At 40.3% G+C, this 17,114-nt stretch overlaps 1 protein-coding gene and 1 long non-coding RNA gene across 3 annotated transcripts in view; one reads left to right on the forward strand and one right to left on the reverse strand.

Moving 5' to 3' along the window:
* Positions 1-611: 611 nt before the first annotated feature.
* LOC123982600 lies at positions 612-7,632 on the reverse strand. The gene is made up of 3 exons (XR_006828005.1): positions 7,477-7,632; positions 1,361-1,456; positions 612-873 (listed from the first exon to the last, which is right to left on the reverse strand). It is a non-coding gene; the product is annotated as an uncharacterized LOC123982600 (long non-coding RNA).
* The window catches only part of vipr1b (vasoactive intestinal peptide receptor 1b), a 50,369-nt gene continuing 40,734 nt past the window's right edge, over positions 7,480-17,114 (forward strand). Inside the window, exons 1-2 of one of the 2 annotated variants that reach the window (XM_046067642.1) lie at positions 7,480-7,814; positions 15,010-15,175. In XM_046067642.1, coding sequence (XP_045923598.1) covers positions 7,761-7,814; positions 15,010-15,175 — 220 coding nt within the window. In that variant the 5' untranslated portion in view covers positions 7,480-7,760. The remainder of the gene's footprint in view (positions 7,815-15,009; positions 15,176-17,114) is intronic. The other variant, XM_046067650.1, reaches the window with a different exon arrangement.

A 17,114-nucleotide genomic window follows, 5' to 3' on the forward strand; every position in this document is an offset into this window, starting at 1 on the left:
ATTAGTACAATTACCTCAGTACAGTACTTAAGTAAATGTACTTACTTTCCACTGCTGATTTTGGCATTGTTTTTGGTCCGGCAGCAGAGACACATGCATGCAGAGACAGACAGATGAGAATGTATCGCTAGAATAACAAAGTTGAGTGGCTGTACCACAGCTGGAAGGCTCCTCTTCCATACCTCACCACAGAGAATATCATGTTGGCTGTCAATGTGATTGCTGCCACCACCTTGTATCTCCATTATGATGCCCCATGTACAGTATGTCGTGTGTCCACCTTTCTGTTCTTCCAGTAGCTTGCAGCAAGGTTTTATATATCTGCATTGCACCGAAGCCAAGTCAAAGTGCAAACTACCTTTTAAGACATGAGGAGCCTTTAAGCAAAGAGAGCTTATCCTAATCCTCCAGACCCCGCTGAACGCTGGAAAAACTGAGGTTTGGCACACAGACATAAACGCATCCCTCCATTACTGAGGTCCAAAAAGCCTCCTTTAGTAAATAACTCCTACCAACCGTTTGCTGCACACGCCACAATGCCGACTGCCTTGGGCCATGTGTATGGGAATATATTTTGTAAATCAAACAAAAGCTGAGATATAAAGTCCATATACAGCAGGGAGAACAGGCTTTTATCTAATGTGTTTTGTAATGTTAGCATATTTAGCTACTTAGTGCATCACTCGGCTGTTTTTTTGGTTGTGTGCATCACCCAGGGGGCAGCCTGGTCACTGGAGCAATGGCTTGAATAGCGTAAGGAAGTGGCATCGATGCATTGATGCCGTGGAAAAAAAGCCTGAGGGCTGCGAGCACCACTTGATTCTTCTTCTTCCTGCTTTTTCTCGCTTTCAGATTCCCAGCAAGCCAAAGTGCCTGTGGTCCAAATTAGACAGCAGAGAAGTGACAGCAATAGTTATCTTTACAATATTTACAATCTCGGTCACAACATGGCAAGGCATCAAGCCAGATAAATATTGGACTGAAAGTCCTGAAAAGCAGTCATGATATCCAACGTCTCGGTCTATGTTGTGTTGTCGCTGCTGTAACTGTGCTCTTTTGAGTGTCTCCTGTGTAGCTGAACATGCAATAAAAAACTCTGGCTGCAGACTTCCCAACTGTTCTCACTTAAATTTTAGCTATCATGTACTTGATCTGAATCAACAATGCCATACTCATTATTTCCCGTTGTTCACAGACAACAAAGGGAAGTTTCTAATATAAAATATATTTGTGTTGACCCAAAAACACAGGTGTGCAAACTCATTTCCAATTTCCTCCTGCTCTATTCACTTTTTCCAGGTTCAGTTGGCAAATTTGAATCATAAAATGTGACACACACACAACACACTAATGCTCTCACCTTCACCTTGGGTTTGTATTTTTTTTTAAATTGGAGGCAGAAAAGAGATGTTGCTTGGCACCTTCATAAACAACAGCCACAGTGGTGGGAGGATTACTGGAAAGGCATTGTGAGGACATAATAACAGAGGTTATAATAATGACAGTAATATTGCAACCTCAGTTTTACTCACTGCCACTTGTCCTGCTCCATTGTTTAGGGCATACAGATGACTGAAATGTGGATCCACGTTGAGAGCAAAACCCTAAACACATTCATTAATATTTTATATTACATTTGGTTCATAATATCATGCCTACAAAACCACTGTCACGCATTAACATGGCTGAGTTGTTCAGATAATAACTGCCAGACAGAGATGCAATGAGAATAACAAGAAGGAATTTTAATATTTGATAAGAAGGTTACTGATAATCATAAAAATGGAAAAAGATAGAACCAAGATTAGCATGCAAATGATTTACATAAATCCCACTCATTCCACTTTCTACAGTGTACTCGTTAAAAAAGTGGTTCTATATTTAAAGCCCCCCTCCAGTGTATTTTGACATTTCTATAATATTTCATATTGTTCTGAGTCATTTCCTTACAATGTTGATTACCCACAGAGTTCGCCAAATATTTTTTGACAAATAGCTTAATTTTGTGCTCAAAAATGCATAAGTTGCTTAGTTGTTAAAACGGGGTCAAGTCATACGTTATTCTCCAAGCTTAAAGACAGTTAAAAAACTGTCACGCCGTCACGCCTCGTTAAGTCAGAGTATCAAACTGATAAATATTGTTGTGAGCTAGCTAACCAATTTATCATATAATTTACTTAGAACTTACAGTAGGTGTGTATCTCTGTGTCTGATTGTTGGTTTGTCTTTCTGGTTTAGTTAACGTTAGCTAAGTTAACTAAGTTGTAGTTAGCTAGCATAGTTATTGCAGAAAGTTGGCTAGGAGGGGGGCTTTAACCCAAAGAATTCCTACTGTATGTAGTACATACATAGCACCCCAAAATGGTTAAATATAAAACTGTATTGCAACATTTGGGCTCCTTTGTAAACATTATAATGTTATTTTAGATTACAGAAAAAGTTTCCATTGGATTAAATAATAATAATTAATATAATGATCAAACAATGATAAAAATAGTTTAATTAAAGAGGTCATATTATGCTAATTTTCAGGTTCAAAATCTTATTTAGGGGTTGTACCAGAACAGGTTTACATGGTTTCATTTTTAAAAAACACCATATTTTTGTCATACTGCACTTTGCTGCAGCTCCTCTTTTCACCCTGTGTTGAAAGATTCGTTTTAGCTATGGAGTGATACATCTTGCCTCTACATGATCTTTGTTGGGAGTTGCACAAGCGCAGTTCCTAGTTAAGGACTACTAGCCAATTAGAAGCAGAAAAGGGCGGGTCAGTGAGAAGTTGGTGCACACGGCTTTGGATCAGCTGTATATATTCCCCTTACCAGCTTAGCGACATGGACTGGAGCAAGAGTTTCAGAGTGGTGAGTTATTAATCTGTAACAAATGTATCTTTCATCCATAAAATTTTAACTGAGCTCTGTCTCTATATCACAGGAACAACTTTATGTCCATTGACTGCCTGGAGGGTAGCTAGTGTTTGAAAGGGAGAGGAGAGGCAGCAGGCTGACATCTTGTCAGTGTGTGCGGCAGCAGCTGAGTGTTTTTCCACCGGTGTTTTTGAGGGCTTGTCGGACTAGCCGCTTGTCAAGCATTATGGCGCGTGTTTTGCTGTGACGTCACAGGGATGAAAGGGAAACGGTTGGACTATAAACGAGCTGTTTTCAGGCAGTTCAGAGCAGAGTTTTCTGTGGGAGATGGGAACTCCCTTTGGGCTGGACTTTGGGCTTTTTCACTTTGCAAACCTATTACATGCACAAAAAAGATCTATAACTCAATAAAGGAGAATAAGTCAAAAAGCATAATACGACCTCTTTAAGTAATACAGATCATTTTAAACACTAAAAGAGCAACATAATATTGGTTTACAGCAATGACACAGATAAATGCACAAAGATGCAGGCAAATACATTTCTGATAAATATATAAACCTTTTAATCACATACGCTCAAAAAATAAAAAACATAATTGTTGGTATAGGGCTGATGGACATCTTAAGACAGCTGTAACAGCTTTGGCAGGTTTTAAATGTTCTTTTACTGTGATAATGTAAGTACAGCACGTCATCTACCAACTTATTAACATCATCAACTAACTGAGCTATTTCTCAACATTTTTTGCCATGACTCTGCGGTGTATTATGTGATTGACAAACCAATGAAACGAGTCTATGTTCTGCGTTTACTTGTGCTTTTGTTGTGTTGTGCTGGCAGGAAATATTTTTCATCAACATTAATGGGTTGGGCTCATGCAGAGAAATGCCTCGCAGGGTGAACCCTGAACCCGTCACAGCGACTGAAAATGACGCTATGTGAGGTCCTGTGAGGTCCAGTGAGCTGTGAGCAGAGATCGATCAGCTGTGAGACTGACAGCATGAAGCGTGACTGTGGCTGGAGAAGATGGAGGAAGACGGACGTCTGATATTGCAGCCACTAATCCAGGATAGATGATGAGTGTATTTGTGTGACTGTGGGTTTGTAGTACAGGGGAGAGAGGCGTTGTAGAAGTGCTGTAAGGGCCTATAAATCATTTTGTATCCCTCCCTCTGTCCCCTGTGTCACCACCTTTCTCTGCTTTTCTTCCAGTCAAAGTCACATAGGCCTAAATTCAAATTCACAGTTGAACAAAGAGGTGGGCACAAAATTTCTCTTCTCTTTTCTTTACATTCAAATGTTGTTGATGATATGGACATCTTATTCCTGATCACACCTTTCTCATCTTTATGCATTAGCTATTACAAGATGATGCACCAGTGCAATTTGGGTAATGAACTTTTTATCATGCAAAGCAAGCAGCTGTTTAGTGGATTCCTCTTTATAGTTCTTCTTACCCTTGCATCACAAATCCTGCAGCTTTATTCCTTCCACCTCTCTGCCTCTGATTGTTATTGTTGTCCATATCTCGAGCATCATACCTCCAAACTGTTGTTTTTAAGAAAGATTTTTTTGGGGAAAATGTAGTTTGATTTCCATGATTATTTAATTTATTGAAAGCGTGTCTTAAAGCGTTGTAAGGTTTATGCAGTGATTGTGAACGCTCACAATAGCACTGATGCTCATCAAACTTGTGGGAACTCTGTTATTATTTCATGTGGCAGAAGACAGTACTGTAGCTGTCACTGAAGGCACTGAGATGTATATTTCAGGGAATTTGGGGGCCTTTAAAAATATGAGAGTAGTTTAGATGGGCATGCTGTGGAGTTTTTGGCCACTAGTAGCACTATTGAGCAATGCTTTTATGAGTAGGTCTCAATTTAGTTTGTAGGTGCGTTTCCACCCATCCATCTATCCATCCATCCATCCATAGTCAGCCGCTTATCCTGCGTACAGAGTTGCGGGGGGCTGGAGCCAATCCCAGCTGACAAAAGGTGAAAGGCGGGGTACACCCTGGACAGCTCGCCAGTCCATCGCAGGGCCACACATAGACAGACAACCACTCACACTCACATCCACACCTAAGGACAATTTGGGAGACACCAATTAAGCTAGCCTGCATGTCTTTGGAGGGTGGGAGGAAGCCGGAGCACCTGGAGAGAACCCACACGGACGGGGAGAACATGCAAACTCCCACAACCTTCTTGCTGTGAGGCGTCAGCGCTAACCACTGCACCACCCACCTGTTTTAATTTTCAATTTGCGCATAAAAAACTGTAGTGGAATCTCAGAAAATTAAATAAAAAAAACCCCTGTCGTATCAATAAAAGCAAAAGGCAACAAAGTAATTAGAAAAAGTGTTTACTATGGTATTAAAGGGGCATTATGTAGTTTCCAGCGGCCACTAGTGGTGAAGTTCTAAGATTGCAACCAGGTGTGTGCTCGTAGACGTGCTCGCTTGAACTTATGAGCTAGCATAATCTGAAACACTACCACTTTCATACAGAAATACCACACTAAACACAGGAACACCAGCATGCTGGCTGTGGCTTTTCTCCTGTCATGTTCAGGCTCTGTTACTTCAAAGTTCCTGTCTCAGAAGCAGATCAACACCTGCGCCGTACCTTTCATTCAGCGCAGCCAGCGTATATCAGCTCAATACTCCCGAAAAAAGGCAGAGTGACAGCGGCTATAGACAGACAGGGAGAACAGACAGAGCTGGAAACTCAGGTAAACTCCCACTGCAACATTACAGTAATAGTTTCATCAACTATAGGTTGAACTAATCCATGCTCGTTACATGATAAGGTTACATTTACTGCATTTAGCCGACGTGCTACATCGTTAGCAACGTTAACCATCTTTACTATCTGTGAATCTCTCACTGGGAGGCTCAGCAATGTCAGCACAGCTATATGTATTGGATGATAATGAAACGGCTAGTTAGCTGGAACGGATATTATAATGACATTATGTCACACTTTATAACAGTTAGACCGCAGTAAGTAACTTTACTGTTACTAGTGATAGTGGATGGCTCTTCCTCTGTGTTGTTATGACCGTTTTGTTGCAGTGTTTTATATTATGTTGATCACGTTAGTGGTCAGAAGTGGAGAAGCTGTGTACTTGAGTATTGGCAAAACCACAATAAACATAAACTGAACGTTACAAAGAAAACAGCGGCAGGTCTGAGCTACTGTAGCGTTAGCTGGCTGCATCACTATAGACTAACGTTAGTAAACAAATCGCTCCACATTTGCTTTTTGCCGTTAACTTACATCCTTTCTTGCAGGCTAAATCAACAGAGGTCCACAGGATAGTAACATGGGAACATAACTTTGCACCGGATAACATTAGCAACTAGCTAATTACAATCAAACAATTAGCTTGGTGTTAGACGGCGAGCTAATGTGACTTTCTCTGTGTTTCCCCAGCTTTACTAATGCTCGCATTGTTCTTACTCGACATCATCTGAACCTGTTTGGTCTGATGGGCTTCAGCACATAAACAAATGTAAATGTAAATGCTCCGTACTTGTATAGCGCCTTTCTAGTCTTTTCGACCACTCAAAGCGCTTTTACACTACATCTGCATTCACCAGTCATTCACCAGTCACACACATTCATACACTGAGCCTAAGTGCTCAAACGGAAACTAACATTCACACACATTCATACACTGGCGGAACAGCCGCCAGGGGCAATTCGGGGTTCAGTATCTTGCCCAAGGACACTTCGACACACAACCAGGGGGAGCCAGACCTTCCGATTAACGGCCGCCCCACCTTAATTGTTGTTTTGTATCCTTACGTGGAGTCGGTTGTTTTATGGTGTTAGTGGACTGCATGTTGTTAGCTGCCGTGTTGTCGCTGTAGTCTGAGAGAGGCTTGGGAGCGCACACAGGGCTGAATCCGACCCGGAGACCTCACATTAAAAGCAGAATAGTGGCTGATGCAAGCAACGGAGAAAACAGGCGTGTGCTTCATTTCTAAGTGAGTTTTGAGCCCATTGACAAAAAGTCAATAGAAATGTGATTTATTAAAATCAAAAACTTACATATAGCCCCTTTAAATCAAGTGAGATTTTGTCACAGACTTCTATACAATCGGACTTCTTTTAGCAAACCAGTGGAGTCGCCCCCTGCTGACCATAAGCAAGAATGCAGGTTTAAGGCATTGGCTTCACTTTTCAGACAGTGTGGTTCCTGTTTGAGTGTAACAGTAATGCACAGAACAGCATAAATTAGCATTTTCTTTTGCTGATTTCTTGAAAATCTGCTTTTCCATTTAGATGGATCCCTGGCTTGTATCCTTTTGCGATCATAGGTGCATTTCCATCCACGTGTTTTCATGCACATTTTCAATTTGCGCATGAAAAACACCAGTAGAAATGCCAGGGAATAAAAAAATAGCAAAAATATATTTGTTTACATTCTTTTTCAAACATTTGAACTTTGACTAATTTGTATAAGCTTTGATAATTAGAGCCACCTAATAGTTATCTCACAATTTCGCATTTTTTGAAAACCTGGTTACTGACACCACAAAACAGGAGTCATGGAGTTACACAACAAGTAACATTAGGCAATTTGTGGTCCTCTTACTTACAGCATCCTCCTTAAACCACATTAGTCCATCTCCAACAGCCAGACATTGTTAACACGCTGCCTCCTGGGACACGCGGTGTGGAGCGGGTGGGAGGGGGCAGAGGCAGCTCTCCTGTTGGAGGAGCGCACGGAGAGAAGCGCAGTCCGATGGGGCGGCAGCAGCGGTGTAGTGTAGCTCTCACGCATCACAAACGCACACAGCCTCGCGTTCCTCACACACACTTTGAGTGATTAACGGAGTTTTGCCAATATCGAGGAGTCCTGAATAAGAAAACTGAAGACACAATGGATGCTTCACAGCTGTTCTTCCTACTGCTGTTCCACGGATATCTGCAAAAAGTAAATAGACCATCCTTTACCTACTTCAGCAATGTTTTACTCTTTAAAATTTGTTTTTATATTGGCTGCATTAAAACCACTTCACTAGCGCGATCTTACAGCCATATTTAGTGAGTTTGGACATCATGATTCAGCTGGCTGTACAGCTGTCTGTGTGCTATGATATTATATTAATTCTGAAAGTAGGCTATATATATTTAATATATAGGTAATTATTACATTTTATAAACACACTACTTTAAGTTAATATCTGGTGAAGCACATTTACCATCCACTAAATCTCATACAACAAGGTATGCCACTATTTTGAATAATTTTCTCCCATAATGACATGTGCAGTAATTCAACTGGACTAAATTCATGATTTTTCAACATACATTCTCTCTGGTTTAAAGATTAGCCTATTGGAGGGAAATCCTTTGAGCATTGTTTCAGTACCATAGTGCTTTGCTACAGGAAAATTTGACATTGTGCACAGGAGGGAGCTAGATGTATAGGCTTTCCTGCATCAATGTTTTTAACTTGGGACATAAATCAACCATCTTTAAGGGACTTTGAGTTTAAGATCATCTGCATGAGCCTGAAACTGAAACCCTCCACCTGGTAGCATACTAAGAAAATCTGTTGGCCGGTTCCCAAGTTGCCTTGGGAGTTGGGTCTTTTCATTAGGCTTGTTAGGACTAACTGTCATCTACAGTTATGTCTCATTTTTCAGATATGTTTTATCTCTATTAAGAAATGCCAGCAGTGCTCTGCTGTTGTTCCTCTCACTGCACACAACTCCTAACAGGGATTTACGTGTGCATCTTATCTCTGACAGGTCTCCGTGTATTTAAAGTGATCATGAATGACAATGCTTTTTGGGTACAATTTCAGAAATATGTGGAAGAAGATCAAAAAGGAAACTGATTCCATGTAGCTTAAGATTTTAGTCATTTTAGACACTCAACATGGCTTTCTTTAATGTCTGTCAGTGAAGCTCTTTCCTGGTAGAATACACAGTGAACACCCAAGTGACTGTGTGAAAATGTCTTCCTCCTCACCACTGACAACTCTCAGATGTCTGGCCCACACCGAGGCAATATAAATGATCAAGCAGATAGCCTACATCATTTGTTGACATAGTTTAGTGGCTCTTATAGGTACCACTGTGGAAAAAGTTTGATAGTTTGCCATTGTGCTCCTGGTGTGCTAAATTGGTGTCCTTCCCACAGTCCCAGACAGCTGCTTTACAATAACATACCCTGACATGTTTCATCAATATATCTAGTAAGGAAATGTGGTGTTGAGGGGCAGCGCAGAAAATCCCTTAAGTGGTTAAAAAGTGCATGCTAGTGGCTGGATGTCAAAGTTATGGGTTTACCACAATGCAGATGGGAGGAGAGGAGATTAAAAAGAAGTATGAAGTCACTATAGGGTGGGCTATAGTGACTTCTTTCCAAACATGAAACCAGATCATAAAATAAAAATTTAAAACTAATAATCATAGTTAACGTATAAGATAAGAAGATCAATGCCACTCTCATATCTGTACATAAAATATGAAGCTAGTGCTGCATGATTACCTTACTGATTAGCTGAGCTTTATAGTTTAGGAAAGACTGGAAGAAGGGGGAAACGGCTAAAAGGTGCGCCTATATACTTCTTGTTCACTAAAACATTGTATCTTGTTTGTTTAAATAGAAATATAAAAACTTAAAACTTAAGATATGGTCTCAGCTGGTAAACATTTTAATAACATGTAAAGTAGTTGCTACAAAACATTGGTAGCAAAAGAAATCAATTAGGCTATGTAAACAGAAAGTTAACATAGCATCATAAGTTGTAACTTAACATAAAGGTGTTACTTTGTTTTATTTATTTATGAATACATGGAGAAATATGTGTTTCAGAGTTGCATATATTCATGTAGTTTTACTTCGGATATCTAATAACCTAGCTAACGTTATTACGTAATTTAGCAAAACGCTACTGCCATTAGGTTTTGTAATTTGATGTATGTTGTATTCTTTTTTGAAATTTAAATTCATTCTTGGTTTACAACATCAATAAAAATAAATGTATTAGTTGGGTCTGATGTGGTGTCTATATTCCTTGTAAACTCTTTTTATCTTCACTCTAATCTGGTCATATATCCGAATCAGAAGGGGCGGCTGTGGCTCAGGATGTAGAGCGGGTTGGCTCAGGAGGGTCGGCGGTTCAATCCCTGGCTCCCCCTGGTTGCATGTCGAAGTGTCCTTGGGCAAGATACTGAACCCCGAATTGCCTCTGGCGGCTGTTCCGCCAGTGTGTGAATGTGTGTGAATGTTAGTTTCCGTTTAAGCACTTAGGCTCAGTGTATGAATGTGTATGAGTGGTAAATGTAGTGTAAAAGCGCTTTGAGTGGTCGAAAAGACTAGAAAGGCAAATACAGAGCATTTACATAAGGCGCTACTCATAAACAAACATACAGTTGACATAAATAAATATAGAAATATATAAATATAGAATAAACGATGCAAGTTATATAAGAATAATAAAAGAATAGATAAAAATAATACAACTATTTGCAGAGAAATTATTATTATTCCGGGTTTGTGTTGTGCAGACGTATTGCAACAGAAGAGAATATTGCGTACATATAAATTGACAATATAAAAATATGTCACCACAAAGATGAACAATTAGCAACAAATATTTGCAATGTGCCAGGTTTGTGCATGATATGAAATGAAATGAAATGAAATAATATTTACCTGTGCAGAGACATTTGTATTATTTGAAAGTGGGGAGTGTCGGTGAGGGGGCCTTGTTGATGAGGCTATTAGCAAGCCAATGGTAGTTTTGTCAGTTGGTTCAGTCAGCTTTACCTGACTTAATGTAAATATTTAGAAGCAACTCTCTTGTTAAGAAGTAGTTTGTGTTTTAGTTTAATGTGTAAATCTCCATTAAGTACACTTACGTTATAACACCGCTGTAGGTTTCGACTCACAAGGCTGTGCCACTAATGTTTGAAATGTTTCGGTTCTTGGAGAGAAATAAAAAAATAACTCTCTGTTTCTTGGTACACAGAGGTCTATACCTCTTCAAACTGAGATGTTAAAATCTCAGTTTGAAGAGGTATAGACCTACGCATGATGTAGATGTTGCTCTCCAAAGAAATGTAGGATGGGGATAAACACATTACTCTGCATTGTGAACCCACCAACAGACACTTAAGCTTCTCCTTTCATTTTGCTGTCAGCTCTTCTCATTTTTTATTTTATCTTTGTGTTGTACTCATGCAAGGCACGGCCGACATCCATTTCAAATGACAGCAATCACTAAAAACTTGACAGAGCAGCCTGACAGCCCTCGTGATGAGCTCTGTGCTAACAAGCTATCAAAGCTGGCAGGTATTTATGTGATATTTTGCTCACGGAGACACTGCGTGTATGTTTGGGTCCCTAAGGTTTTGCAGAGGTCCACTTATCATCTGCATAGTTTGGAATTGACATTTTGATTAATTGCCCAGCTACAGCATCTCTATGGCTGTCAAAAGTGTAGGTATTATAGATTGGGTATCAGCTTCTCTATCTGACAGACACTTTATATTTGTCATCAGCATTTTGAGCACAAGCATAAATCACGAGGACCCTTCCCCTCATCTCTTGTATCTTGTTAGAATAGGTAATGTACCCCAAATTCAGCCACTCCCATAACTCCCATACTCTGAACTAGGATGATTATTGTGTTATCATTTCTCTCCCTCTTTGTGTTTTCTGGCTCTATTCATAATATACAGGGTTATACATGAACTAATAAAATACCCCCACACAATTAAGAGAGCTTGATCCCAGCAGCCCACAGTTCAAGACCATGCGCACATTCCAGTATCCGGTATCATCCCTTCCCAAAAGCCAGAAGAAACAAAAACAATGCAGCACTTACATATAAAATTAAACTGAAAAGTAGTTTGCTTTTTTTTAGTTTAGAAAAAAACCCAGCCTGTAATTTTAAGATTTCTTCATTGAAATGTTCCACTAGAAGCACTTCTTCTTAAAGTAGAAAAAAAAGGGCACAGAAAACATTTTGACTTGTCATAGGAAAACCACAGAAGACCACTATATATACCACGATATTAACTATGCCTCCTTTCTAGTCAGGTGTCCTTGTAAGCCATGGCAGTGTGACAATGAAGCACCATGCACAATAGCAGAAACCTTAAACTAAAGCAGCTAAATGGAATTGAGCTATCATTCATGTTATTATTTAGACCTGTGCTTTATGTTCTGTGACAAAATCTCTTGAGTAAAGAAGGTCTGTTTTGGTTGTTGTTTTTTAATTTTTGGCCACTATGGGGGGTCAGCAGTACAATACTGACATTTTATTGCCTTATAAAGTTGATATGGCTAATATGTTAGCAAACAATTGCTTATTTTCACATCCAGTAAACACAGAGAAACATTAGTATTTATTTGGCGTTGTGTTTCTGGCCACTTGACAAATGTCAGTCCAACAGTCACTCTCCTTCTGGCTCTGTTTTGGTCTCCACACTGACTCCTGAGGGAGATATCTCTCTTCAGCCTCTAAATGCTCCGATATGTTCACCAGCTAGTTGTTAACTCTGCCGTTTGCAGTGCAGGCACACAGACATCACTCACTGATAGGCCAGGTTGTATAATATAACATTATGCTTTAAGTTGACTGTGACAATAAAGTATAATCTTCCGCTCTGAGGGGCCTTTGGGTTCATATCCTCGCTTAAGTGCTCCATTGCCCGACTATCGGTTTCATGCTAATCAAAAATAAGGTAAAATAAGGGTCTGACCAACATGAGATTTTCTCCTTCGCCCATGTTGCTGTGCAGTGGTTTAATCTCCTGCCTCCCGGCCAGTGCTGCTGCTATTACTTCAGGATATGTTGGATTTTCAGCCGTAATCTGTTGCAGGCAAAAAACTGTGAGCAAAGTTCTGTGTATTGTGATAGTGTCAGTACGACCTCATCCATGGGGGGAGAGACAGAGTGAGTGAGGCAATGACTGAGTGCTCAGAGTAGGCTGTGTGGAGAGCTGATAGTGGAGATATTACATCGTTTGTACTGTATGTACTGCATTTTTTTTTTCATTTTTTCCATGACTATTTATTACTTAGAGGTAGCTGTTGCCCTTGATGCAGTGTCGTTGTGATGTAATGTTTACAAGACACAAGCTCATTTGGATGATTAATCAACCTAGCTACAGCAGCACAGTAGTATTTTAGGAAATCTGTCACCTTCACCTTGAGCCAAATCTTTAAAGCCCCTATTTGTAGAATTTAAAGGTTCCCTTCAGACACATTTTAGAAACATGCTCTGCTTGAAATTGTAAACTTGTGTGGTTTTACACAAAAATGTTAACTTCTTTAAATAACATCTAAACAAATCCAGAATGGATGCATATGCAAATATTGTTAATTTCAGAAGTTTAACTACTGGACAAAAGAAATCGTCTTCACTGAAATGTCCATCCTCAATCTGTGTGGAGGTTTTAAGTTTACACAGTGAGTGTCATTTGTATATTGGACCATGATTCTGCAACTAGTTGTGATGTTACAAAATTGTGCTGGTACATACACGTTTAAGGTGAGCACAGAGAAACTTCAGCCAATTAATGTGAAAACAGCCTCCTAGTGTCAAACTCTGCACACACGTCATTCAATACAGTAAAGTTCAAACATCCACGACAAGTACAGTAAATTCTCAAAACACATTTTGTGAATGGAGGGGGACTTTTTGTAATGGTCACACGTGACGGCTTTGGGAAGCAATGACTTTCTGCTTATTTTAAAAGTGTCGTCTTGGAGGGAAAAGACAAACATTATTTTGTTGTGTAGATCACCATTTGTGATTTTAAAGCTTGATCATAGACTGCGTCATTTTCTACAAACAACATCTTGTGAAATCAGAATAATTTGAATAATACTGTAGCTACATACATTTTGCCACATTGTTTTGTGTTTTGTTTGCTTCATCTTTTATGACAGCTTTTATCAAATTTGACCTGAAAGCAACTCATCGACTTCTCCAATTTTTTTTTATCATCTTTTTTATTATCTTTTTTTTTTGTATAATCACATTAATTCCCACACACCTCGGGTGATGTGTGACAAAGTTGGATTTGTGTCTGAAGCTGTCTGACATAAATTCCTGTTTTCAGATATCACATTTTGTGTTAATGTGTTTGTGTGCTGTTAAATATCCCTGCACAATTAGATATCACAGCAGGCATAGTATATAGTGAGCACTTACTCCTTGTTTAAATGAAGCTGACCTCTGATTTTATTCTGCCTCATTACATTGAGTCATTACACTACTATGCATATGACGCCGTGACAAACATTAAGAATAAAGGGGTTGCTGTTGCTCTGAGAGGTGTCCTTTTCTTTACAAGCTGTCTCGTCTGAGGTGAGCAGTGTACTGCATACTCCTGTTTACAACAGTGTCAGGTGAGCTGGGAGCTCAGCTCTAGACTTAACAGGGAATTTGAGGATGTTTGATCATGTTTGACAGCCCCAGGGTGGTCAGGGCTTTTAAAATGAATATACTAACATCTATAAGGGAACAATTAGAGAATATGAGTATGCAGATTGCAGATACATTATGTGCGCTGTACTGCATCACTCCTCCTGACCTTTACTGCCTTGAGTCTTTGAGCATAATAGCTTTGGGTGCAGGGTGAAGCTCTTCCCTGGGGGATTCATGAATACACTCCACCTCGTGCTGACTTCTTCTCTCTCTCTTCATCTCCACTGACCTTCTCGAGCTCCTCGCTGCTCGACTTACACATTTTCACTGACCCACCGGCTCTTCGCCGGCGGCTGTCAGCCCGCATTTTTCAGCCTTTGTTGACACAGATGAACAATCACAGTAGATTACTCAGTGGCTCCCTTCTCCACTTCCTAATCCATTTGCATGATAGCATCTGTTTGCCAGGCAAGAGGGAGCTCTGTTTGGATTTCAGACATAGAGAACATTTCTGTGTATTTACTGTATTATTAGCCGGGGGTTCATTGTAATAGGAAAACATTGCATGAAAGGCCACATCTGCAGGAATGTGATGAAGGGAGACGTTAACTAAATGTAACCTGTCCACTGGCCCCAATCTCAGTGAATATGAATTCTTTCAGTGCCTAATTGTGGTGTGATGGAAGCATATTCGATTCTTGATCCCTAAATGTGCTTTCTGCCTCTCCCACAGGTGTTATCGGTGCAAATGTGTGACGTGGCGAACGAGATCGAGCTGGAGAGAGAGCGCTGTGAGAATAGCACCTTCGGGAACGTCACTTCAGGTCATTCACGAAAACATATTTTCCTCTCTCTGTTTAGGGAGTGCAGGCGGCTATTTAGAGGAAATGAGAAACAGTGTGAGTAAATAAATAAGGCAATACAGTGTGGGGGTCCATATATATAGCAGTATTATACCAGGCAGAAATACAGACCACAGTCCTTCCAGAGACATAGTTGAATAATTCTGACCTTAACTCAGATAACTCTTTCAATCACGTCTCAGTTCAAGGTAAATAAACCATATTGAACTCAGCGTTGTAGCAGCCTGGAAAGAGTGATCCATACATTTGAAAATCAACCAAAGTGGGATGGGAGGGTTTCAGGCCTGTTAATTTTCCCCACCATTTAGGTCAGATTACGTTAAGTCCAACCCCCGGTCAGCCGCTCTGTAGCTGCAGGTACATTTCCAAACAAGGAAACAGTGTTTAACCCCAGTTTTAACATTTATTCTATTATTTATTATGTGAATGATGAATGCAGGCCCTACACACGTTTGATATCAGACGTTTTCACCTTTTGTACCTACTAAGACCTTATCTTATTACTTTATGCTTGATTGACATCTTTCAACTATCTTAGATTTCTTGCACCTTATGTAAATCTCTCCAAAAGCTCTACTCAACCTCAGCCTGAACAGTGGTTAAAGAGACCTGTGTGAGTGTGCAGGGCCATTAAAGATTTACATTTATTAATTTAGCTGACGCTTTTGTCCAAAGCGACTTACAACTGCTAATTATGTTAGCAATTAGCAACTAGGGGTTAAGTTTCTTGCTCAGGGACACATTGGTAGATGTTTCACAGTGGGGGATTGAACCCGGGTCTGTCACTCCAAATCCACTGCCCCATCACCACCCTGACAAGGGTGGGATTTGTTCACCGAGGACATGACTTTATAAGGAAAAGGCATAACAATCACCATGAATGAACTTATGATGGGATTTTTACACAACGCTGCCTCGAAGTCATTAAAAACAATATACAAAATATATTGTTGTCTGACACAATAGAGAGAGAGAACACCCTGTGTCTGTGGGAGTAAGTAAATATATAATGTATATATAGAGTCTGACCTCTACACTAAATGAACAAGCCACAGTAATACAGTCAACAGTGTGAGATAGAATATTGAGTATAATATTGGGTTAAAAACGTCCATACCCATCACTATGTGCATCAAATAGGACTAAATTTTCTATTTAAGTTTCTAATCACTGAAGTATCTGGTTTGTCCTCCTTCCCATTACTTTAAGAACACAGTGAAACACTTATTTATATTAAATGTGTCCGTGCTATCCCCATTTGGGCCTCATTTTGATTTTTAAAAAATCATTGCACATACTGTACATGCTGCATTGTGCATTAAGTGAATAAACATGAACTGCATGCATGGAAACAAAGGTTACGATTTGGTAACCCTAGTTCTATCTCACACAGGCTCCGCCCTCTACTGGACTCTATGGGTCCTACCTCCTCCAATCACATGCACGCATTTGCCCACTGAAATTTTTATTGTGTACATAGCCGACCAATATACGTGAGTGACGTGTAAATAGCACTCTCCTTACTGCTTCAGCATCCAACTGCCTCTTCAGCAGGCGGTGTAGGAGTGGCAGGGCTCATCGGTAGAGGGCTCCGCCTGTGCTTATATACCTTCGTGTGTGTACAGTGGGTGGAGCCTGATGACTGTCCGCCCTTGCCGCGACAAGCCAAAGTCTACCACACCAACCCGGTCGGCCACAGGCCAGCCTTGAGAAGGTCACTGGAACGATAGGGTCTTGGCCTGACCATTAACACCTGGACTGCCCTGACTTCTCACTGGAATGTCTGGCACCGCCAGTATATGTTCCCCCTCTACATCCGGTAGTCACCAGATCCTTACTTTACAGATCCCAGGTCGCACTTTGCGAGCAGGATCCCGAGAAGGAGCCTGACATATCCAAGAGATAGAAACGCCCAAAAGTGCACGGTAAGGACACACACCCCACTTTGAGTGGAATGTGCGCACACCGCTGAGGG

Source organism: Micropterus dolomieu, linkage group LG01 (genome assembly GCF_021292245.1).
Source record: "Micropterus dolomieu isolate WLL.071019.BEF.003 ecotype Adirondacks linkage group LG01, ASM2129224v1, whole genome shotgun sequence".
NCBI lineage: Eukaryota > Metazoa > Chordata > Actinopteri > Centrarchiformes > Centrarchidae > Micropterus > Micropterus dolomieu.